Source organism: Microcaecilia unicolor, chromosome 3, assembly GCF_901765095.1.
Source record: "Microcaecilia unicolor chromosome 3, aMicUni1.1, whole genome shotgun sequence".
NCBI classification, from domain to species: Eukaryota; Metazoa; Chordata; class Amphibia; order Gymnophiona; family Siphonopidae; genus Microcaecilia; species Microcaecilia unicolor.
This window is the reverse complement of record NC_044033.1, coordinates 402,216,870-402,242,605: the sequence shown is the minus strand read 5'-3', so window position 1 is coordinate 402,242,605 and position 25,736 is coordinate 402,216,870. Positions and strand designations below refer to the sequence as shown.

The 25,736-nt window shown below is 42.7% G+C and overlaps 1 protein-coding gene across 1 annotated transcript in view; it reads right to left on the bottom strand.

Moving 5' to 3' along the window:
• Positions 1 to 573: 573 nt before the first annotated feature.
• Positions 574 to 25,736, bottom strand: part of LOC115467072 (cytochrome P450 2K6-like) — an 84,300-nt gene continuing 59,137 nt past the window's right edge. The window contains exons 6-9 of the mRNA XM_030198752.1: positions 22,553 to 22,694; positions 12,867 to 13,051; positions 8,386 to 8,527; positions 574 to 1,495 (exon numbers count right to left, since the gene is read on the bottom strand). Of these exons, the coding sequence (XP_030054612.1) occupies positions 1,314 to 1,495; positions 8,386 to 8,527; positions 12,867 to 13,051; positions 22,553 to 22,694 (651 nt within the window). The 3' untranslated portion in view covers positions 574 to 1,313. The remainder of the gene's footprint in view (positions 1,496 to 8,385; positions 8,528 to 12,866; positions 13,052 to 22,552; positions 22,695 to 25,736) is intronic.

The following is a 25,736-nucleotide window of genomic DNA, read 5'->3' as shown; positions in this document are numbered from 1 at the left end:
TATTATTTCCTGGATCACCCCTGGAACCCTTTTTAAAAATTGGTGTTACATTGACCACCCTCTGATGTTCAGGTACTATGGATGATTTTAATGACAAATTACAAATTACTAACAGCAGATCAGCAATTTCATATTTGAGTTCTTTTAGTACACTTGGATGCATGCCATCTGGTCCAGGTGATTTACTAACATAGTAACATAGTAACATGGAGGGGCATAATCGAAAGGGGTGCCCAAGTTTTCCTGAGGAGGTCCTCACAGGACGTCCCGGTGAAGGGGCGGATAAACCCGTATTATCGAAACAAGATGGGCGTCCATCTTTCGTTTCGATAATACGGTGGGGGATGCCCAAATCTTGAAATTTAGGTCGTCCCTAGAGATGGTCATCCTTAGACTTGGTCGTTTCTGATTTTCAGTGATAATGGAAACTAAGGATGCCCATCTCAGAAACAACCAAGCAGTGGCTTCCCCCACGTCTATCTCAATAGCAGACTATGGACTTTTCATCCAGGAACTTGTCTAAACCTTTTTTTTATACCCAGATATGCTAACCACTGTTACCACACCCTTTGGCAATGAGTTCCAAACCTTAACTATACTTTAAGAGAAAAAATATTTCCTCCTCTTTGTTTGTGGTAAGGACCACGCACTAGCTGGCATTTGTGTAATTAACACAGGTTCACGTACTGCTTCCTCAAGAAGAGGCGCTAGGTGCATCCATGTTATTTACAATAAGGTTTAATGCATGCTAATGAACATTTCCATGTGGTAGGTACAGAGGACATGCTGGACATGCCCCCTAAAATTCCGCATAGCCTTTGCATTTACTACACATTTATTTTTGCTGTTAAGGCATAACATACATTAGTAAAGAACCCCTTTATTTCTAGATTTTCTAATCTTTCTAATCGCTGAAACATATCCAAAAAGGCATTGCCGTTTCAAAAACTTCACTCTTCTGGCTTGGTTTGTTTCTGAAGTTCTTTCATCTTCAGTTTTTATAGCTGCTGCATTGCAACCTCAGCATGAATGTAGGGGTATACATTCTGCTAAATTGCACTTACAAACTGTTGGAAATGATAGACAATTATGCAGATAAGCGTAACAGGAATTTTGAAAGAAGAAAATACAGAGAGAATCACCAACAAGTCTTACATCAAAGGACTAAACTTTTAATCACATCTTGCAATATAATTGTTGCACTTTCCCCTGCACAGAAATAGAAGGTATTCAGAAGAAAATACTATACAATTGGCCTCTGATGTTCTTTCAAATATAAGCTACCTGAGTACTTATATGTCTAATATGATTGTTCAAGAATGTGGCACAGCACAGACCAGGTAGGGCATAGGAGGGGTTGTAAGCCCAAACGCAGGGGTGAGGTCCAAGTTTGTTACACCAGGAGGAGGACAGAAAGTGAACTTCTGAAGAAGACTGGTAAAGTAAAGGAAAAGCTCCATTTTGGCAAGGGTCTCACCAGCACAAATTCTCCGACCTGCAACAAAGAGGAAAAACTGATTTAGTACTTTTTATAATTTGGACTTCAAATTGATGTCACGCACAAACTCAACAGATAACAAAAGCCTTCACATCAACCATAGATGCAGTCAACAAAGAAAACTAATATCCCAAGGTATCTCTTAAAGTGCATGACCCTGAAACCTAAATGGCAAAAAGTAAATTAGAACGTGAGACAATGAAGAATCTATTCGGTCAATATTCAGCCAATGCCTGTAAGCGTTTTTCAAACACTTACCACTGTGAGCATAATTAGGCCTGGATATTCATGATGGGCCATGTCCAGGCACCAGAATTGAATATCCAGGGCCATGCTGGAATGTATTGGCCACCAGGTCTTATGCGGGCCTCAGCCAACATTCAACCAGAACCCATGTAAGACATTTAGGTGGGCTCTGGCTGAATATCAGCTGGGATCCGCATAAGGGAAGCAGGTGCCCTCATCACCTATGAGTCCCTGTTTCTCCCCTTATCATCTGAATACTCTCTCACTCCCACTCCTGGAAACAGAAAGCCCCTCAATACTGTGAGACTGCCACTAAAGGTTGCAGTGACCATTTTGAGACCAGCACTGCAACAGCCAGGATCAAATAACCATGGTAGACCTTGGGGGAGGGGGGGGGAAGTTAAGTGAGTAGGGGGAAGGAGGGTGATCAGGGTCAGAGGGGAATGAAAGGCAGCAGATGCCACTACCTGGAAATTAACTGGACACCAGCCATTATTTAGACCGGTGCATGGTTAGCTCGGTGGCTAAGGTAAAGATAACCTTTTTGCCGCCCTAACTTTAGCTGCTTACTTAACTGATTATCGGTCTGAACATTGCTGCTAACCAGTTAAGTACCAGCTCCACCCAGGCTCTGCCCATGGACCACACCAGCACTAACAGGACAGGCACGATTAGTAGTCATATTTAGCAGCACTATCTCCTTAAGTGTCACTAAATATCAGCAGTTAGGTAGGCACAAGCAATTTAACTGGGCAGGAGGCTCTCCTGCTCGGTTAAATCACTTTCAGTAATGACCAGTATATTAACAAGTTCATAGAGGGGCATAATCAAACAAAAATGTCTATCTCCATGGGCGTTTATCTCCGAGAACGGGTCCGTGATGGGGCGGACCGAACCGTATTTTCGAAAAAAATAGACGTCCATGTTTTATTCGACAATTTGTGAGCTGGGCGTTTTTGTTTTTTAGCGATAATGGAAAATGAAAGCGCCCAGCTCAAAAACGAATAAATCCAAGGCATTTGTTCGTGGGAGGGGCCAGGATTTGTAGTGCACTGGTCCCCCTCACATGCCAGGACACCAACCGGGCACCCTAGGGGGCACTTTTACAAAAACAAAAAGAAAGGTAAAAGAGCTCCCAGGTGCATAGCACCCTTCCCTTGTGTGTTGAGCCCCCAAAATCCCCCTCAAAACCCACTGCCCACAAGTCTACACCATTACTATAGCCCTAAGGGGTGAAGGGGGGCACCTACATGTGGGTACAGTGGGTTTGGGGGGGTTGGATGACTAAGCATTAAGCAGCACAATTGTAACAGGTAGGGGGGGGATGGGCCTGGGTCCACCTGCCTGAAGTCCACTGCACCCCCTAACAACTGCTCCAGGGACCTGCATACTGCTGCCAGGGAGGTGGGTATGACATTTGAGGGTGAAAATAAAAAGTTGTGAAACATCATTTTTTTGTGGTGGGAGGGGGTTAGTGACCACTGGGGGAGTCAGGGGAGGTCATCCCCGATTCCCTCTGGGGGTAATCTGGTCATTTAGGGCATTTTTTGGGGCCTTATTCGTGAAAAAACAGGGTCCAGGAAAAGTGCCCTAAATTCTAGCTACAAACGCATACTTTTTTTCCATTATCGGCGAAAGGCGCCCATCTCTGTTCGGGTGATAACCATGCCCCAGTTCCGCCTTCACCACGCCTCCGACACGCCCCCGTCAACTTTGTACGCTTCCGCGATGGAGTGCAGTTGAAAATGTCCAAGTTCGGCTTTCGATTATACCGCGTTATTCGTTTTTGTGAGATAAACGTCCATCTCCCGATTTAGGTTGGAACTTGGGCGTTTTTCTCGTTCGATTATAAGCAGGATAGTCTACCTAATTAAATAGTCAGATACCTCCCCACCCCACCCCCACATTCAATCTAACTCCAGGATTTTTCTGCTTTTGTGCAGTTTTATTATCTATGAAAAACCTTAATTGGGAGGGCTCAAGGAAAACATATAATCACTCCTTCTAGCTCTATAATCCTATATAATAAAACTCACCCTCAACGTTCTGAGGACACTGACGTCACTGTCAGGTCCTCCGGGCACTTCCTTCCGGTTCGAAGCCTTCGTGGTGGTGAAGCCACCGAAAACACTGTGTTGGGGCCCCGCCCTCGTGTCAAACGTTATGACGTCGAGGGCGGAGCAATGGCGTCAGTGGCTTCACAACCAACGAATCAGCAGATTGAAGGTGGTGTGCCGAGGTCCGCAACAATGGCGGTCAGTGCCTTCAGAACGCCGAAGGGTTGAGTAGGGAGGGGGGGAGGTTTGGAAGGAAACCGTGCTAGCGCCCGTTTCATTTGCGCAAGAAACGGGCATGTTTTACTAGTTATTCTATAATACAATTACAAGGAAATCAAGAAAAGTTGTAGTCATCTCAACAAATTTCTTCCTTCTGATCTGGGTCTCGCGATACAGATCCGAAAAATCTGAGTCCTACGATCCATAAATAAAGCTTGTATTTAGAACACCTTCCACTCTCAGATCATATGGCTTCAAATGGAAATGTTTCACTTTAGGGTGTGACAGATTGCATGTAGTTCTCATCTATGTGCATCAGAGTTCCCCTTCATTATTTTCTGTACATCTTATAGTAAGGACTGAGCACCTTATTAGAGATGGTGCAATCACTGCATACCATGTCCGAAAAGAATGTTGCCTCATCACTCTAAACTTGATTTTTTAAAAAAGATTGTGGAACACAAAGCTGACAATCTGGAAACCTATAGCTCCCCATTGCTTTGATCCTGTCCTCAGTCAAACAATGAAACCATTGTTCAAGCCAATGTTGTTCTCACACCTGAAATTCGTCACTATCAGGCTTATTTTCGAAAGTGATCGCCGGCGATCTTCCGACATAAATCAGGAGATGGCCGGCGATCTCTCAAAAGCGGCAAAATCCGTATAATTGAAAACGGCTTTTTTGACACCATCGCTGCTTTCCTGTCGCCGCGCCGGCGAAAGTTCAAGGGGGTGTGTTGGCGGCGTAGCGAAGGTGGGACATGGGCGGGCATGGGCGTGGCTATCAGATGGCCGGCTTTTGCGGATAATGGAATAAAAGCGGCGTTAAGCAGTATTTCGCTGGGTTTACTTGGTCCTTTTATTTTCACGACCAAGCCTCAAAAAGGTTCCACAACTGACCAGATGACCACCGGAGGGAATGAGGGATGACCTCCCCCAGTGGTCACCAACCCCCTCCCACACTAAAAAAATAAAAATAAAAACCTTTTTTTAGAAGCCTGTATGCCAGCCTCAAATGCCATACCCAGCTCCCTGACAGCAGTATGCAAGTCCCTGGAGCAGTTTTTAATGGATGCAGTGCACTTCAGGCAGGCAGACCCAGGTCCATCCCCCCCCCCCCTACCTGTTACACTTGTGGTGCTAAGTGTTGAGCCCTCCAACCCCCCCCCCCCCAAATCCACTGTACCCACATGTAGGTGCCCCCCTACACCCATAAGGGCTATGGTAATGGTGTAGAGTTGTGGGGAGTGGGTTTGGGGGGGATTTGGGGGACTCAGCACCCAAGGTAAGGGAGCTATGCACCTGGGAGCTATTTGTGTATTTTTTAAACATTTGTAGAAGTGCCCCCTAGGGTGCCCGGTTGCTGTCCTGGCATGTCAGGGGGACCAGTGCACTATAAATGCTGGCTCCTCCCATGACCAAATGCCTTGGATTTCGCCGGGTTTGAGATGGCCGCCATTCTTTTCCATTATCACTGAAAAACAAAACCAGCGATCTCAAACCCGGCGAACTTTGGCATTTGGCCGGGCTAAACCGCATTATCGAAAAAACAGATGTGTACAATTTAATTGAATAGAGAGCCAATTTACACCGATAATCGAATGCTAATAATCAATTATAGGTGCCAAAAGGCTTACCACCACTTAGTAAAAGAGCCCTTAGGTGCGGGGATTTACAACAGGGTTTAGTAGTTGCAGTTTCCCAGTACTAAGCACTATTCTATAAATGGTGCCTAAATTTGAGTGCTGTTTATAGCATAACGCTAAGCGCTATATTTCAGTACTCATTTTAAAGGTGCCATTTATTGAATTTAGTCCTAAGTGTGCATCTGGAATTGAACTCAATACATAGAGAAGGTTCTTTTCAGCTCTCTGGTTTAGCTTGCAGGCCTGTGCTTGATTGACACCTTCACCTGTAATCAGGTTTTGAAAGGGAAGCTCTGTTTTTTAGGTGAGATCCTTATACCAGTTCTACGGTTGGCTTACATGCCTGTTAAGCTACTATTCTACAATGGAGAGTTGGCACCTACTTTTCTCTATAGAATAGATAGCACATAGACACCTTCTGGGTGCCTATATGTAGGCGTGCTGTTATAGAATTATCCCGTGTGTATAATTCTATAATGGGGCAACTATTTTTAGGCACATTTTATTCTATATAGGTGTCGGAGACATTCGTGTTATCCCGTTTACTGCTCTATTAGAAGTTGTCAAAGAGGCTGGTATGTTCTGTTTCTTTCACATCATTGGGGGGGGGGGGGTGGAAGGAGGTCAGCGACCACTGGGGGAGTAAGAGGGGTCATGCTTTAATCTCTCTAGTGGTCATTTGGGGCACCTTGGCCCTCGATGTTTTTGCTTTGTTCTATTATGACAGAAAAATGTCCAAGTTTTGGGAATGCTCAAATCCCTCCCCAACAGCCCCCTTGTGATTTGGATGTACTGCAGACCAACTGCATAGAAAAAAGTCTTAAAAATGGGTTTCAAAAATAGCAATTTGGACATTTTGACAAAAAAGTCTATCTGCTGCTTTGTGCTGCTTTTTAGATGTTTTCCTGTTTAAAAAATGAGCCCTATAATTATTGGCCAAAAATGATCATATGTACATACATATATGCATATCTACTGATATTCTGTCCATTTACATACAGTGGGGGAAATAAGTATTTGATCCCTTGCTGATTTTGTAAGTTTGCCCACTGACAAAGACATGAGCAGCCCATAATTGAAGGGTAGGTTATTGGTAACAGTGAGAGATAGCACATCACAAATTAAATCCGGAAAATCACATTGTGGAAAGTATATGAATTTATTTGCATTCTGCAGAGGGAAATAAGTATTTGATCCCTCTGGCAAACAAGACCTAATACTTGGTGGCAAAACCCTTGTTGGCAAGCACAGCGGTCAGACGTCTTCTGTAGTTGATGATGAGGTTTGCACACATGTCAGGAGGAATTTTGGTCCACTCCTCTTTGCAGATCATCTCTAAATCATTAAGAGTTCTGGGCTGTCGCTTGGCAACTCGCAGCTTCAGCTCCCTCCATAAGTTTTCAATGGGATTAAGGTCTGGTGACTGGCTAGGCCACTCCATGACCCTAATGTGCTTCTTCCTGAGCCACTCCTTTGTTGCCTTGGCTGTATGTTTTGGGTCATTGTCGTGCTGGAAGACCCAGCCACGACCCATTTTTAAGGCCCTGGCGGAGGGAAGGAGGTTGTCACTCAGAATTGTACGGTACATGGCCCCATCCATTCTCCCATTGATGCGGTGAAGTAGTCCTGTGCCCTTAGCAGAGAAACACCCCCAAAACATAACATTTCCACCTCCATGCTTGACAGTGGGGACGGTGTTCTTTGGGTCATAGGCAGCATTTCTCTTCCTCCAAACACGGCGAGTTGAGTTCATGCCAAAGAGCTCAATTTTTGTCTCATCTGACCACAGCACCTTCTCCCAATCACTCTCGGCATCATCCAGGTGTTCACTGGCAAACTTCAGACGGGCCGTCACATGTGCCTTCCGGAGCAGGGGGACCTTGCGGGCACTGCAGGATTGCAATCCGTTATGTCGTAATGTGTTACCAATGGTTTTCGTGGTGACAGTGGTCCCAGCTGCCTTGAGATCATTGACAAGTTCCCCCCTTGTAGTTGTAGGCTGATTTCTAACCTTCCTCATGATCAAGGATACCCCACGAGGTGAGATTTTGCGTGGAGCCCCAGATCTTTGTCGATTGACAGTCATTTTGTACTTCTTCCATTTTCTTACTATGGCACCAACAGTTGTCTCCTTCTCGCCCAGCGTCTTACTGATGGTTTTGTAGCCCATTCCAGCCTTGTGCAGGTGTATGATCTTGTCCCTGACATCCTTAGACAGCTCCTTGCTCTTGGCCATTTTGTAGAGGTTAGAGTCTGACTGATTCACTGAGTCTGTGGACAGGTGTCTTTCATACAGGTGACCATTGCCGACAGCTGTCTGTCATGCAGGTAACGAGTTGATTTGGAGCATCTACCTGGTCTGTAGGGGCCAGATCTCTTACTGGTTGGTGGGGGATCAAATACTTATTTCCCTCTGCAGAATGCAAATAAATTCATATACTTTCCACAATGTGATTTTCCGGATTTAATTTGTGATGTGCTATCTCTCACTGTTACCAATAACCTACCCTTCAATTATGGGCTGCTCATGTCTTTGTCAGTGGGCAAACTTACAAAATCAGCAAGGGATCAAATACTTATTTCCCCCACTGTATGTTCTTGGTACCTAAATGTTTGTGCCTTCATTATAGAATTACCCCTAGCTGGCCTTAGTGTGCATGCTAAACTTGAGTGCATGAACCCAGAATATGGAAACAGCAAATACAAAAAGTCAGATTACCTGCTGAAAATGGCATGAATGCATCCTTCTTTACAAAATTTCCAGCTGAATCAAGAAAATGCTGAGGATTGAATTGTTCAGGTTTCTCAAATTGAGTCTGGTCTTTCAGTACTGATGTCAATAACGGGATGATATGGGTACCCTGAAACAACATGCAAAATTGAACAATGTAACGCCTTATTGCATGAGGCTGCAAAGTATAGTTTACACATGGGAAGAAGAACTAAGGGGTACTTTTATTAAGGTGTGTCGAAAAATGACCTGTGCTGATGTAGGCGTGTGTTTTGAATGAGTGCAGGTCCATTTTTCAGCGTGCCTGCAAAAAAGGAATTTTTTTGGGCCAAAAATGGATATGCGGCAAAATAAAAATTGATGTTCGTCCATTTTGGGCTTGAGACCTTATTACCACCCATTGATTTAACGATAAGGTCTCACACATTAATTGGGTGGTAATCATCAGCGCACATACACTGCCGATTACCACCCGGTTAGTGCCACATGGTAGAAAATAAAAAAATATTTTCTGCCACGCGTATCAGACATGCGTAAAAAATGGAATTACATCCTGGGGCACAGGGTAGCCGGGTGGAAGTTCCAAATTGATGCTCGTTGGATGCGTGTAGGTGCCTACACGCCTTAGTAAAAGGGCCCCTAATTATCTCTAAAAATAGAAAGCTATACCATGGAAGAAGACAGAGTCTATTACATGAAAAGGGAGTAGTTCTATGTAGGGTACCCTAAGTTAGGTGCTGATTAGATGCCTAACTGTAGGTGCGCAACCAGGACATAATGATAGTTGAGTGCCAAAATAGGGGAAAACAGCAGATTTGCTTGTAAATGCACTTTAGCAATATTCTATAACTGACTGCCTAACCTGCTTATTTTCGAAAGAGAAGGGCGGCCATCTTCCGACACAAATCGGGAGATGGCCGGCCTTCTCCTAAACCCGGCCAAATCGGTATAATCGAAAGCTGATTTTGGCCGGCTTCAACTGCTTTCCGTCGCAGGGCCGGCCAAAGTTCAAGAGGGCGTAAGAAGGCCTGCTCTGATGAGCACTTGGCCAGCTTTACTTGGTCCATTTATTTTTAGGACCAAGCCTCAAAAAAGTGCCCCAACTGAATAGATGACCACCGGAGGGAATCGGGGATCACCTGCCCTTACTCCCCCAGTAGTCACCAACCCCCTCCCACCCCCTGAAAAAAAATATAAACATTTTTGTGCTAGCCTCTATGCCAGCCTCAAATGTCATACCCAGCTCCATCACAGCACTATGCAGGTCCCTGGAGCAGTTTTTAGTGGGTACTGCAGTGCACTTCAGGCACACGGACCCAGGCTCATCCCCCCCTACCTGTTATACTTGTGGTGGTAAATGGGAACCCTCCAAAACCCACTGTACCCACATGTAGGTGCCCCCCTTTACCCTTTAAGGGCTATAGTAGTGTTGTACAGTTGTGGGTAATGGGTTTGGGGGGCTCAGCACACAAGGTAAGGTAGCTGTGCACCTGGGAGCAATTTGTGAAGTCCACTGCAGTGCCCCCTAGGGTGCCCGGTTGGTGTCCTGGCATGTGAGGGGCACCACTGCACTATAAATGCTGGCTCCTTCCATGACCAAATGGCTTGGATTTGGCCGGGTTTCAGATGGCTGCCATTAGTTTCCATTATCGGCCAAAACCAATGGAGGCAATCTCTAACGCCGGCGATCTCTAAGGCCGGCCCAAATGTTGAGATTTGGCCGGCCCCGAACGTATTATCGAAACAAAAGATGGCCAGCCATCTTGTTTCAATAATACGGTTGGGTATGCCGCTTTTTACGGGGCCGGCCTTAGAAATGACCACCCTTATAGATGACTGGCCCCATTCGATTATGCCCCTCCACGTGTTCTTACATGTAACTGCAAAGTGGGTGTTCCCATGGAAGTGGCATGGATGGATCATGGGTGTTTCCCACTTTTTTAATGCACGCTTTATGGGAAACTCCCATTTGCGCGCGCACACACACACACACACACACACACACACACACACACACATACACCTATAATAGAAGGGTACAGTATAGGGGGTGAAGTACTTCTGTACACATACCTCATGATCTTAAAGTGGCCAAATAGAAAAGGCAAAGGCAAAAGCCAGACGGAAGAGAAATGGCCATGACAAGGAGGTGATAGTGCCTCTATAGGCACTAACATTTTAAAATAATTGGGGTGCCAAATGCAATACAAAGTACCACTCGCTGTTCAAAATGAAGGAGCCTACTTAATTTGAGGGAGACCATAGCATTATAGTAGTCTGTAACAGAAACAGAATAGAAAAAATATATATACATATGAAACCCTCCCTCTGAAGGGAGATTCAAGATGGCGACCAAGCAGGATGTGCGATGAGGACGCTCCTAGAAAAACTCTCTAAAAGTTTTGTTTCCTATAATAACTATGCCGAAAAGGAAAGGAAAGCCGAGGGGACCACCTCTCCCGAAGCAAATTCCCTCCTTACCTGGGCAGCAGTCCATGCCAGCATATCTGGTTTCTACTCCAATTGCGGACGTATCCGCTAGCGGGGCAGGGAACAGCCCTGCTCAGGAGAGTGACGTATCGCTCAGTCCACTGGGACCTTTGACCCCAACGCCACCGCGGACGCCCGGAGGTATTGTTGCCGAGCCCTGAAGGAAAAGAGAGCTCGAAGGAGTGGCGCTCTCTGGAGACGTCCGTGCTGCCCGTGGAGACATTTGGGATGGCGCAGGGAGACCAACAAACACCAGAAGATCTAGCTGGGGCAATCGGTGGCAACTCACCCGAAACAACAGCGCAGGCTATGGCTTGCGCCTTAGCGATTGAATCGCTGATTAAGCCTTAAGTAGTGTCGTTGGAATCTATCTGGGCAGCCCTGGAATCACTTCACAAGGTCTGTACTTCATTTATCATGTTGTCATTGAATAATTCTTCTCAGATAAATTCCTTAAAAGTTCAAATGGAGGGAATTTCACTAAAGCAGACTAGTCTGGAAACACAAGTTGAAAAATTGAATCGGCAACAAGCTCAGATCTCTCGGGATCGTATATTAATCCACAGAAAAATTGAAAATATGGAAAATTACTCAAGAAATCTGAACTTGCGAATATTAAACTTTCCAAGATCTCAATTTGTGGCTCCTAAAGACATGTTCGCTAAATTCTTGAAGGAAATATATAAATACTCTGAACAAACAATTTCCCCAATTCAAAAAATTTACTATTTGGATGTGAAGACTCCTCCATTACAGGAAAAATCTGCACAGGATATACCATCTGAAATACTAGATTTGACAAACTTTCTAGAACAATCGAAGGATAATACAGAGACTAGAGCAACCCTGATAGTATCTTTTGTCTTTCTGCAAGATAAAGAATCTTTATTGAGACTTTATTTTAAAAACTTGTGTCCTGAATTTAAGGGAAGCAAAGTTTCTATATTTCCAGACATTGCTCGATGGACCCAACAAAGACGGAAAAAATTCCTGCTTATGAAACAGGAATCATTAAATATAGGAGCAGTCTTCCAATTACGTTTTCCATGTAAATGTGTTCTGATATTTAAAGAGAAGTATGTGTTTTTTGAGCCAGATCAATTGAGGTTATTCCTTGATACGAAGCGAGACCAGGCTTAATCCCAGATAAATGAGTCCTATATAATTATGGATAACCACTGCTTGTTTTGTCTTTTTTTTTTTTTTTTTAATTTAATAGTGTTTTAGCACCAACTTCCTTTGGTATTACTATATCTTGAATCTCTCAATTTGTGGACTATAATAACCAACTGAATATATACTTTTGTTTGTAAAATTTACCTATTAAGATAGAATATGTTTCCTAGATTGGTGTATCTTATCAAAGAGTTATTCTTTGTATATTTCATATTAAAATGATAAATAAAAATAATAATAAAAAAAAAGAAACCCTCCCTCTTGGGGGGGGGGGGGGGTTATTGAGCATAAAAAGAGAGAAAGCTATGCTATGCTATTTGTGTTTTATATACTGCCAGCTCTTCTGAAGGATTCAAAGCAGTTTACAAACATAATCTGGCTCATCATTCAATTAAATTGCATGCACAAATTAGGTTTTTGCCCAAATCTATACATATAATTCTGAGCGCCATATATGGAACTCGGGGGTAATTGCCCACATACAAAGAGATGCTTACTGCACATATATTAATTTGCATCTTGAAGTTATTGTAATTTGTGTTATATTCTGTATATTGTTATGATTTATTTGCTTTGTTGTTTTTTTAAGCCATATTAAACTTGAGTCTATTTCGGGCTAATGTGGGGTATAAATGTCATGAATAAATAAATAAATAAATAAATAATCAGCTATGGTTATAACATCACTGACTGTCAAGAGAAAAGGCAAGATTACATGAAAGTAGTAAGTATTCAGTTCTGCTCCAAATCTAAGAAACAGTTATCTTCATAAAAATGGAACAAATCAAACTCTTTAAACTTACCTTTGGTAGAAAATATCCTTTAAAATTGATATCTGTGGTCGTTTCATGAGGGACATTCATTGGCAAGATGTCAGCAAACCTTTGAATTTCATGGATGACTGCATCAGTGTATGGCATGTGTCTCCGATGCTCAATTCGAGGTTGGGAAGACCCCACCACTTTTGCTATTTCCGTTTGGACTTTTTCTAAATAATTCACAAAACCAAGGAATATGTAAAAAGGATCTAAATGGCATGCTCATCTATTTGAAAAGTTGCAGGTTTTACTTTCCCTTCAAAAGAAAACCTGAAAAGGTATTTGGCAGTAGAACTGTGAGACTGTTTTTGAATGGGTTGCACTGGCTGCCTGTAGAGGAATTTAAGGCTCTGCGCTTTATTGTTGGTAAGTGTTCATCTTACATGATGTCATTGAGAAAGGTCAGATTTGTTTTTCCCATCTAAATTGATGATTCATAAAAACCAATTTGAACTTCCACCGGTTTCCATTACTAGGATTGTTTCTGCTCGAAAGAATTGTTTAAGTCTGCTATTCTGGTTATGTGGAATTGTTGGCCAATTAGACTTGAGATGCAAACAGAATTATTTCAGATTTACAAAATTACTGAAAATCTGGTTATTTGCAAATTTTTCCATTGAATTTATATATTTTTCTAAGGTTGTAATTTATCTTTATATGGCCACCTGACTAGCTGGGCTTCTTTTGAGACTTTTGTCTGCTTGACTTTTGTCTGAGTTAATGGTTGAGACAGTACATAGGATTGTTCTTTTATCCTTTATTAGAGGCCAGAGTTGCCATTTTCAACCTGGGCTAGCAACAAGGCAGGATTACATGGGGATTGCTCCTGCCCCACCACTAACCCACCAGGGATACGAGCTGGAGGGTGTATCAGGGGGTGGGGTACTGAGATGCCGTATGAGAGGTTTATTTATTTAATACATTTCTATCCATTATTACCTATATAATTTTAAATGGGTTGATGTCAAAACAAACTAAAAACAATCAAAACTGATATCATAAAGAACATCAAATCACATTATTCTCTATCACACCCTCCAAGGAATGCTTGCTGAAATAAATAAGCTTTCAATTGCTTTCTAAAGGAGAACACCGTTGTTGAATGTCTCAATTCCACTGGAAGATTATTCTAAAGAGTTGGTCCTACAATGAAGAACATATGGAAGAATGCAGGTTTGAGGGTTGGGAAAGGATATTGTTCTCAGGGTTTGGGTAGGTGCTGGGGAAGCTTCTTGGGTGGATGCACTACCACCTCCTCTTGAAGGGGTAGTAAAAGCACCTGCACCATTGCATTGGCGATAGCACATTGTAACTTACTGTGTGCTAACTGCAAGTGCTGTCCTTGCCCATGATCCACCCATTCTTCACCACTATCCTGCCTCCTGCTGTGCCATTTACAGCATGAATTAGCATGTAATACATGCCATGACTGTTCTTGAAGCCATGCAGCTGCTATTACCGTGTGTTAATTTGCATGGTAAGATGACAATTCTATAAAGGGACCTCTGTTTTTAGGCTACCAAGAAGTCTCCAATGTAGAGCTTATTCTACCTTCCTTTATGGAATACTAGTGTAGCAGGGAAATATATGCCTATATTTATACTCTAGAGCAGGTATAAATGCTCACTCCTAGATTGCTAAAAAAACCCCTCCTCATGTAAATTATAGTATTGTATAATATAACTGTGCCCACCCACACTCTGCCCAGACTCCACCCCACTGTATGCCAACTTTCAAACTACACACCATTGCATTTAGGCATCATTTTATAAGATAGTGTACAGCTGGATTATTGGCATTCATGAGGGTTCCTTGTGCCTAAATGTTGATGACCTCTTGGGGTAATTCTATAACTGTGTGTCTATATTTAGTTACCTGTTCTATAAAGGAAAGCAAGTACCTACTTTCATTTATACTAACATAATCGGGATATAAATACATACGCACTTTGGTGCATGGACTTGCACTGGCTATAAAAAACTAGTTTAAGTGTGAGCACCTACATTCCAAAGATACACATATACCCTTAAGTTATGTATATGGTGCCTAGAGTTACATGCGTTAAAATTGGGCTCGTGCCCAATTAATGTACATAACGTAATTGAATATCAAGCCAATCAGCGCTGATAATTGGGTGGTAACAACCAATTATCAGCACTAATTGGACTGTGGGAGTTAGGCGCATATCAGATCTGCATTGATGTTATGTACACATCTAATCTGAACCTAACTTCAGTCGTGTGTAACTATATGGAGGTGTGGTTAGAGGTATTCTGAGTGCATTCCCACAATTTACACATATAAATATAGAATCATGCCTAAATAGAGGCACCTGCATTTAGGTCTGCTGATAGCAGGCCTAATCCCAGACGTCTACATTTAGGCAAGGTTATGCACTAAGTGTGATTCTATAAAGGGCACTGAATATTGGCACTTAACCAACCAAGTGCTGACTCTGCCCCTGGACCGCCCCCAAAATAGCTGGTTTTGAATTGGGCGCTAAGGTGCTAACTGGACATTTTCAGCAGTATTAACCAGTTAATTGCCACTGAAAATGAGCGGTTACAGAGGCCTCATAGTAAAGGCCACAAAAATCATGACCTCCTTTCTTTCTAATGGGTAAATACCAATAGCATTGAAAAGGGCAGCAGTATATCTTCTAATATAGAAGAACAAAGTATCTTCTGATATAGAAGAGCAATCTTGACCAGTACAAGCTCAAAAGTTACTGGCCAGTATCTAATATCATATTTCCAGGACAACTTATAGAACAAATAGTTTGTGTTCAGCTCAGTGATTGGCTAAAAGAAAGAAACAGGCTAAATTCATGTCAATCTGGATTCTGACCTGATTATGGAAGGGAGATGGTGCTCGTATCACTACTAGATCTTCATAGAACCATAAGAACATAAGAATAGTCATTCTAAGTCAGACCAATAGTCCATCTAGCCTAGCATCCTGCTTCCAACAGTGGCTAATACAGGTAACAAGTACCTGGCAGAATCCAAAATAGTAGCAAGATTCATACTACTGATCTCAGGGACAAGCAGTGGCTTCCCCCATATCTATCTCAATAGCAGACTATGGACTTTTCCTCCAGGAACTTGTCCAAATCTATTTTAAACCCAGATATACTAACCTCTGATACCATATCCTCTGGCAATTTATTCCAGAGCTTAACTATTTGTTGAGTGAAAAAATATTTCCTCCTGTTCATTTTAAAAGTAGTATCGTGTAACTTCATTGAGTCTCTCCTAGTCTTTATACTTTTTGAAAGAGTAAAAAAATCAATTTACATTTACCCATTATACATCACTCAGTATATTGTAGACCTTGATCATATCTTCCCTCAGTTATCTCTTTTCCAAGCTGAAGAGTCCTAACCTCTTAAGCTTTTCTTCATATGAGAGGAGTTCCATCCCCTTAATCATTTTGGTCACCCTTCTTTGAACCTTTTCTTATTCTGTTATACCTTTTAGATGTGGCAACTAGAATTGCACACAATACTCAAGGTGTGGTCGCACCATAGAGCAATACAGAGGCATTATAATATTCTTGGTCTTATTTTGCATCCCTTTCCTAATAATTCTAGCGTTCTGTTTGCTTTTTTGTCCACCACCACACAGTGAGCAGAAGATTTCAGTGTACTGAATACGATGACACCTAGATCTTTTTTTGGGGTGCTGACTTTTAGGGTGGAACCTAGCATCAAATAACTATGATTTGGATTACTCTTCCCAATGTGCATCACTTTGCCCTTGTCCACATTAAATCTCATCTGCTATTTGGATGCCCAGACGGGGATTTGTTTTGATATTTAGTACTGCTGGATTTCTCAGCAGTTTTTGACACTGTGGACTGCAACATCATGCTAACATGTCTGGCTAAAACAGGTATCAGTGGCATAGTACTTGCTTGGTTCTGATCATATGTATCTGATAGGCAACAGTCCATACTGTTCAACAACACCTCATCGCCACCATGAGTACTGAACTGCAGGATACCACAAGGATTGAAACTGTCACCTATTCTGTTTAATATCTTCCTCAAGCCACTAGTTGAGCTGATTCAGTCAATGCATTCTCAGTTCTACATCTATGCAGATGATGTGTGGCTTCTTATATTCATTGAACTGGAATTACCTACAGCCCTGAATAATCTGACTACCTGCTTAACAGTAATTCAAGAATGGGCTAAAAACAGTAAGCTTTGCCTGAACCCAAGTAAAACAATGTGGGCACATACCTAACATCAAAATCTCTTTTGGGAGATATGAACTCTCCCTTAAATCACAAGTCGGGAACCTTGGGATACATCTAGACTGAACACACGTACACTTATCCCCTAAATCTAAACAACCTTCAGGAGCTGCTTCTATCAATTATGATAACTATGCTGGCTCTCTTCATACATTGAGAAGGCAAATCTTGTCACAGTGGTTCATACCATGATAACATCAGAGGTGGATTACCGTAAAGCACTCTACATCTGACTACACAGGGATTGCACTAGATATAACTGATTCAAAATGCTGCAGTAAGACTGATAGAACATTGTAAGTGATGTGATCATATCACACCATTTCTGCACAAATTCTGTGCCTGATCTTCAAGGCCCTTAAAGGAAATAGGTAAGAGTACTTGAAGAACAGGATCCCCATATACACACATCCAAGGTCTCTAAGGTCTTCCCAAGAAATATACCTAACCACACTGTAGGAGCAAAGCTGTTGAAGCACTACTGCTTCACTATCCTGCTTATTTTCGAAGGAGAAGGGCGGCCATCTTCCGACACAAATCGGGAGATGGCCTGCCTTCTCCTAAGGCCGACCAAATCGATATAATCGAAAGCCGATTTTGGCTGGCTTCAACTGCTTTCCGTTGCGGGGCCGGCCAAAGTTCAAGGGGGCGTGTCGGCAATGTACCAAAGGCGGGATGGGGGCGTGGTTAAGAGATGGCTGTCCTCGGCCGATCATGGAAAAAAGACGGCCAGCCCTGGCGAGCATTTGGTTGGCTTTACTTGGTCCCTTTTTGTTCACGACCAAGCCTTGAAAAGGTGCCCAAACTGACCAGATGACCACTGGAGGGAATCGGGGATCATCTCCCCTTACTCCCCCAGTGGTCACCAACCCCCAAAAAATTAAAAAACATTTTTTTGCCAGCCTCTATGCCAGCCTCAAATGTCATACCTAGCTCCATCACAGCACTATGCAGGTCCCTGGAGCAGTTTTTAGTGGGTACTGCAGTGCACTTCAGGCAGGCGGACCCAGGCCCATCCCCATCCCCCCTACCTGTTACACTTGTAGTGGTAAATGTGAGCCCTCCAAAACCCACCACAAACCCACTGTACCCACATGTAGGTGCCCCCCTTCACCCATAAGGGCTATGGCAGTGGTGTACAGTTGTGGGGAGTGGGTTTTGGGGGGATCAGCACACAAGGGAAGGGAGCTATGGACTTGGGAGCAATTTTTGAAGTCCACTGCAGTGCCTCCTAGGGTGCCCTGGTATGTGAGGGGGACCAGTGCACTACAAATGGTGGCTCTTCCCACGACCAAATGGCTTGGATTTGGCCGGGTTTGAGATGGTCGCTATTAATTTCCATTATCAGCGAAAACCAATGTCGGCCATCTGTAAGGGTGGCTCAGATGTTGGGATTTGGCCGGCCCTGACCGTATTATCGAAACAAAAGATGGCCGCCCATCTTTTTCGATAATATGGTCATTTACGCCACTTTACGGGGCCGTCATTAGAGATGGCCGCCCTTATAGATGGCTGGCCCCGCTCGATTATGCCCCTCTATGCCTAGCCATATGACTATATGGACCTAGATGACATACATGGTCCTACATAAATGGCACTATCCAGCATTAAGCACCTGATTATGATGTGCAAATTCAGACATATGCTCTCTCTAAAGGCTCTAAGACATTGTGGAGACATCTGGTCTCACAGAAGAATAACAACTCTTATTTACTGAACAGAAGCTGATGATAGAGGACAGTGTTATCAGCATTGATGCAAGCTGTTACCAGAAATCATGTCAATGCTAGACACTTGGAGCTACTTGTTTATGTTCTTCAAGGAAAACATACATCAGTGAAAGAGATAAGGCTCCCGATTTCTCCATAAAGGACAGCTGTTGCCAGGGTTAGTTGCTTTGTGCCATCATCACATCCGAGGGGCAAGATCTGGATTGGACCATACCGAGATCTGAAGAATATGTTGACATCTGAAGGACTACATTAGGTTGTATATGTGTCATGTTTTCTTGCATAGTGCTCCTATGGTTAGAGTGACTCCTTGTACTTAAGGGTCTAGCTAGGGATTTTAAATACCTTTACTCCAAGCTATCTCTGCAATAGGATTGTCTTTGTCTTTATTTCTGTTTCCTCTATGTCATTTGCTGCTACTGTAAATAAATAAGACCCAATTTGTATAATATTTGGGTGTGGAGTTAGCTTCTTTTATTATTTTGGCACAGTGGGCTTGGATCTAAGGATAAGGGGTGATGCACTTACTTTTGACACTTCCCTAACCCATACTAATCTGGTTGGGACTCATTTTTGCTCTAACTTACACTGTCAGGTATACCCATAACACCCCAATAAGTGTTACCTGTTTTGCGTCCGCAACTACCTCTCCAAAGGGCATCACATAATGTGATATCCACCAACAAGCCTTCTCCAAATTAGCCCTCACACTCTGGAATGCACTTCCTGCCTTTAAAGGAAAAAAAACCCAACTAATTTGCTAATCAAACACACAAACAAAGACTAACACCAGCTGCTCGTACTGTAGCAGGACTTGCTTATCCATTTTAGCCTAGCTGAAATCCTACCCATGCACCTTTCTGATTTCACATGCACCTTTCTTTAAATTAGTCTCACTATTTTTTATCTTCTGTTAATTTATCTATATGTTCCACCTTCACTTATACTCTATACTCATAATAGCCAGGTCTGTGGGTGCTGTGGGTGAGCACCCCCAATATTGAGCAAACTCATTGTGCCGAGGGAGGGTTTATTTCCATTGGGTTTAGCACCCCCAATCATTTTGAAAAGTTGGCTTCTATGCCTATGCTGTCTTTTAAGCTGCTCTTTTGGGCCTTGTATTGACATTGAGGGACTTTTTTGATATGGCATCTAAGTCCGAATTGAGATGTTTTGCTGAAAATGTCTAAAAAAAAGTCTAACTTACAGCCGTAATCGAACAAGAAAAATGTCAACATTTCTGGTTTGATTGTGGCTTTGAGCTAGACAGTGGCGTACCAAGGGGGGGCGGTGGGGGCGGTCCGCCCCGGGTGCACGCCGCTGGGGGGGTGCTGCGCGCCGGTCAGCGTTGTTGGTTTCTATGCTCCCTCTGCCCCAGAACAGGAATTAACCCGGGGGGGGGGGGGTTCTTTCGCCGAGGTGGGGGGGGGTGTCCCTTCTCCGGGGGGGGGGGGGGGGTCATGCTGTACGGAGGGGCGCTGCACACGGGGGGGTGGGGAGCATCGGCGATCCACCCCGTGTGTCAGCGCCCCTCGAACGCCACTGGAGCTAGATGTTTTCAGGCTCAACATGTCCCTCTATAACTACCATGTTTGAAGAAAAACAGAAAAACATGCCATAGGGATGTCTGTCTGGCAGCATTTCTAGTGAACTAGCCACCCAGACATCTCAGCAGTGCAGAGGGAGAGCCTAGTGGTCAGTGAAGTGGACTTTACATAAAGGGAACCAGGTACAAATTCCACCTAAACCCCTTCATATTGTATGGTGAGCACTTCAGGAACAGAGAAAACCTACTGTACGTAAAGGTCCACCACTTTAATAACACTCAGGTTTGGAGCTCACTTGTATATCTAGCTACAGGAAGTATTTCTGAAATGAAAGAGTTAAAGTGGGAATTGAACCTGTATCCCATTGTTCACTGTCCACTGCACTGACCACTAGGCTATTCTAATTACTTGTTGCTTTCTTAGGAATGACCATAATATCTGGAGCTATCATAGAGCCTGGTATCTACTCTTACTGTTACATCTCTGGGGAGCAGGAGGGGGTCAGTGACCACTGGGGGATTAAGGGGGTAATGCCTTCATTCCTCCAATGGTCACTAGTCAGTTAGGGCACCTTTTTCAGACTTAGTCCTGACTGAAAGAGGTCTAGATGAAAACATATTCCTTTTCTGCTCTGGATCTTTTCTTTCTGTTCCATTATTGAAAAAAAACATCTAGATTGTAAGCCTGCCCAATTCCTGCTCAAGTCCTGGCCAAAGCACACCTCCAACATGCCACCTTACTATCTGGACACACTCAGTGAAAAAAGTCCCAATTCTGCCTTTTCATGAAGAAGTTTTGGCAGGAAAAATGTCCATCTGCTGCTTTGAACAGAAAAAGTAAACACTGGGCCATCAGGAATGAGAAAAATGCAATCCTTTATTAATGATGAATATTCATCATTAATAAAGGATTGCATTTTTCTCATTCCTGAAGGCCCAGTGTTTACGTTTTCTGTTTGTTTGGTTGCTTTTGTATGCTGCTTTCCCTCTGTTTTGTGACTGCATCTGCTGCTTTGAGACATTTTTCTCTTTTGAAAATGAGCACTGTTGTAAGTAGCATACTATGCCACAATATGTTTCTGATTTCTTGCTGTACACTGTCTTGGGTGAATGTTTCTAAAAGGTAATAAAATAAATAAATAAGCGTAGTGCATGCTAACGGAATTAGTGTGCTCTAAATGCTAAGAAGCTCATTTTATACTTATGGGCTTCTTAGCACTTAGGGGTCCTTTTAATAAGGTGCGCTGAAAAATGGGCTGCAGTAGGGCAGGCACATGTTTTGAGCGTGTGCAGAATCATTTTTCAAGCAAGCCAAACCACCACAAGGGTGGAGGTACACAAATTCCTACGAAAAGTAGAATCTGAGGAAAGGGGGAGTAGGAGGAGTAGGCTCTTGAGCAACACCAGTAGGCGACGTTGAATACGCTGAGCTTTTTTCCTGCATCGGCAGTGGATTACAATTGTAGCAGAAGCCTTGCTTTCATTCTCTTTGAGCTTAATATTCGTATATCTATATATCACAAGACTCCTGGAGAAGGCGTCTGTAGCGCCGAAACACGGCTGTGTTGAGTCGAGTGTATATTTAAATAAAGAGATTGTTCCTATCTACGTCGCCTACTGGTGTTGCTCAAGAGCCTACTCCTCCTACTCCCCCTTTCCTCAGAATCATTTTTCAGCACACCTGTAAAAAAATGCCTTTTTAAAAATTTTTGCCGAAAATGGACGTGTAGCCAAATCAAAATTGGCACATGTCCATGTTGGGTCTGAGACCTTATTGCCAGCCATTGATCTAGCAGAAAAAGTCTCATGCGGTAACCAGGTGGTAATGACTCATGCGTGTCAAATGCCACCCCGTCCGATACGCGTGTCTGGAAATGATTTTTCGGATACGCATATCAGACGCACGCCAAAAATGAAATTACCACAACAGCCACGTGGTAGCCGGGTGGTAACTCCATTTCTGCGCGTGTTGGATGCTTACATGGCTTAGTAAAAGGGCCCCTTAGTCTGTGCTAATTTTATTAATACGCACTAAGTTTTAGTAAAAGAGCAAAAGAGTCCCTATCTTTGTTACCTATGATATATCTGAGCTGGCACACTATTATTGAAATGACTAAACTGTAATATGTTTCTTACCCTGAATTTCTGGGTATTTCATCATTAATAGCAGACCCCAGCGAAGAGTAGTGGAAGTTGTTTCCGACCCAGCACCAAACAGGTTTCTCACCATACATGTTAAATTTTCTTCATGGAAATATGAATTTGTGTTAGATTTTTCCTATAAATTTAAACAAATTGAAATGTTACTTGTGACAATAAAATTTGAAAGTAAACTGAAGGAATATTTCATATCATTTCCGTTTTCGTTCTATCTTATGAATTTCAGAGAAGTTGTCCAAAGAATCTTACAATGGTTTAAAGTATGTAATATATATATCTCCACTATTAAAATACATTTTATTCATAACAAATTTGAAAATGCCTAGTGCTAACAATATAATACAAATATTCAAAACTGTACACTGCAGTTTTCAGTTGAGTCTCATTTTCACTGTTCTAAAATTCTTAAAAAACATACACTTTATTTTTCCTTACTTATCCATTTCTTATATTCAACCTACACCAGCACTGGTTTGAAGTGGAATAGAAAAAGAAAGGCCAGATACATAAATTCTGGGATATATAGAATACAATCAATTTACATCAGTGTACATCCACACAACTAAGCTAACAATAGCAATCAGTGGAAGAGTGGCCTAGTGGTTAGAGTGGTGGACTTTGGTCCTGGGGAACTGGGTTCGATTCCCACTGCAGGTACAGGCAGTTCCTTGTGACTCTGGGCAAGTCACTTAACCCTCCACTGCCCCAGGTACAAATAAGTACCTGTATATAATATGTAAGCCGCATTGAGCCTGCCATGAGTGGGGAAAGTGCGGGGTACAAATGTAATAAAAAAAAAAAAAACACTTATTCGGAAGCAAATATTTTCAAAATAAAATTGCCTTAATCAATTTGCAAAAGCTAATATAATTATACATTTGCACTATAAACATGGGTAATAGATTCCATAACTTAGCTGTGCAATAGGAAAATAGCATGAAATAGCTCTCTTAATATTCTTACAGGATGGAAACATTAATTTTAATTGGTTGTGATTCCCAAATTTAGGGCCCGTTTTACTAAGTCGCGTAGGCGCCTACACATGCCGAACGTGCTCTAAATTGGAGTTACCGCCCAGTTACCGCTTGGACCTTGCGGTAATTTCAACTTTGGCGCATGTCTGCTACATGCATCTAAAAATATTTTTTATTTTCTAGTGTGTGTAACGGACGCGTGTCAAGTGGAGTTTGAAGCGCGTAGGTCATTACTGCCCAGATTCTTTACCGCTAGGTCTATGGCTGGCGATAAGTTCTCAGACCCAAAATGGATGCGCGGCAATTTTGATTTTGCCGCATGTTCATTTTTGACAAAAAAAGAGGCCTTTTTTTTACAGCTGTGCTAAAACATGGATCGGCATGCACCCAAAACCCGCACCTACACTACTGCAAGCCATTTTTCAATGAGCCTCTGTAAAAGGACCCCATAGAATGGAAAAATTTGATGAATCAGTATAAATAGGATGTGGCTAATCCATGGATGATTTTTAAATATAAAACAATATAACTGAAATCAATCCTGGCTTCCACCAGCAACCAATGTAATTGAAAGTACCAAGGTATAACTCTTTCAGGGGTCCTTTTACAAAGGCGCACTGAAAAGTGGCTTACGGTACTGTAGGCGCGGGTTTTGGGCGCGCACAGAATCATTTTTCAGCGTACCTGTAAAAAGGCCTCTTTTGTTTTTTTGCTGAAAATGGACGTGCGGCAAAATCAAAATTGTTGCTCGTCCATTTTGGGTCTGAGACCTTACCATCAGCCACAGACCTAGCAGTAAAGAGTTTGGGCGGTAAGGACCTACGCACATCAGATTCCACTTGGCGTGCGTCCACAATGCGCATCCGAAAAGAAAAATTATTTTTCAGATGCAGCACCAAAAATGAAATTACCGCAAGAACCACGCAGCTGTAAGTCCATTTTGGCGCACATTGGGCACGTGTAGGCACCTAAGCAGCTTAGTAAAAGGGGACCTCAAACTTGTTCAATGAGCAAATCAAGCGGAGAAAAGTATTTTGCACAGTATGTAGTTTCCTTAACAAATTTTTTGAACAACTGAAACAGACGATATTGCAGTAATATAATTTTGACAAGATTAATGTCTGCACTACCAATCTAAATCAAGTGTAACAGGTAGGGGGATATGGGCCTGGGTCCACTGTCTACAGTGCACCGCACCCACCACTACACTACTCCAGGTACATTGGCTCTAATGTCCCTGGAGTAGTCTAGTGGTGGGTGCAGTACACTGCAGAGAGATGGACCCAGGCTTCTACCTCTCCCTACCTGCTACACTTGTGGAGGAAACTGTGAACCTTCCAAAACTCACCAGAAACCCACTGTACCCACATATATAGTTGCCCCTTCACCCATAAGGGCTATGGTAGTGGTGCACAGTTGGGGGTAGTAGGTTTTGGGTGGGGTTTTTTGGGGGTTCAGCAGACAAGGTAAGGGAGCAATGGTCAGATGTGTACCTGGGAGCATTTTATGAAGTCCACTGCAGTGACCCCTAGGGTGCCCTATTGCTTTCCTGGGATGTCAGGGGGACCAGTGTACTTAAAATGCTGGCTTCTCCTACATCCCAATTGCTTGATTTTGTGCATTTTGCACTTGGATGCTTTTTTTTTGAAAATGGACCAAAAAATAAACGTCCAAAGTCGGACTTAGATGTTATATCGAAAATGCCCCTCTAAATATTTTGCCAAGACTGTATCATATTTAACTGCCTATATGTGGTTGACATAATGGCAAATTGCCAACCAGTGTTAAGAATCTAAGAACCTAAGCGTTGTCATACTGGGACAGACCAAAGGACAGCCCAGTATCCTGTTTCCAACAGTAGCCAATCCAGATCACAAATACTTGGCAAGATCCCAAAACAGTTAAAACAGATTTTCTGCTGCTTATCCAAGAAATAAGCAGTGGATTTTCCCAGTCCATCTTAAAAATAGCTTATGGACCTTTCTTTTATGAAAATATCCAAACCTTTTTTAAAACTGTGCTAAGCTGTTTTTACTACATTCTCTTACAACGAATTCCAGAGTTTAATTGCACGTTGAGTTAAAAAACATTTTTTCTGGTTTGTTTTAAATTTATTACTTAATAGCTTCATTGTATGCCTCCTAGTCCTAGTTTTTTTGGAAAGAGTAAATAAGAGATTCATGTCC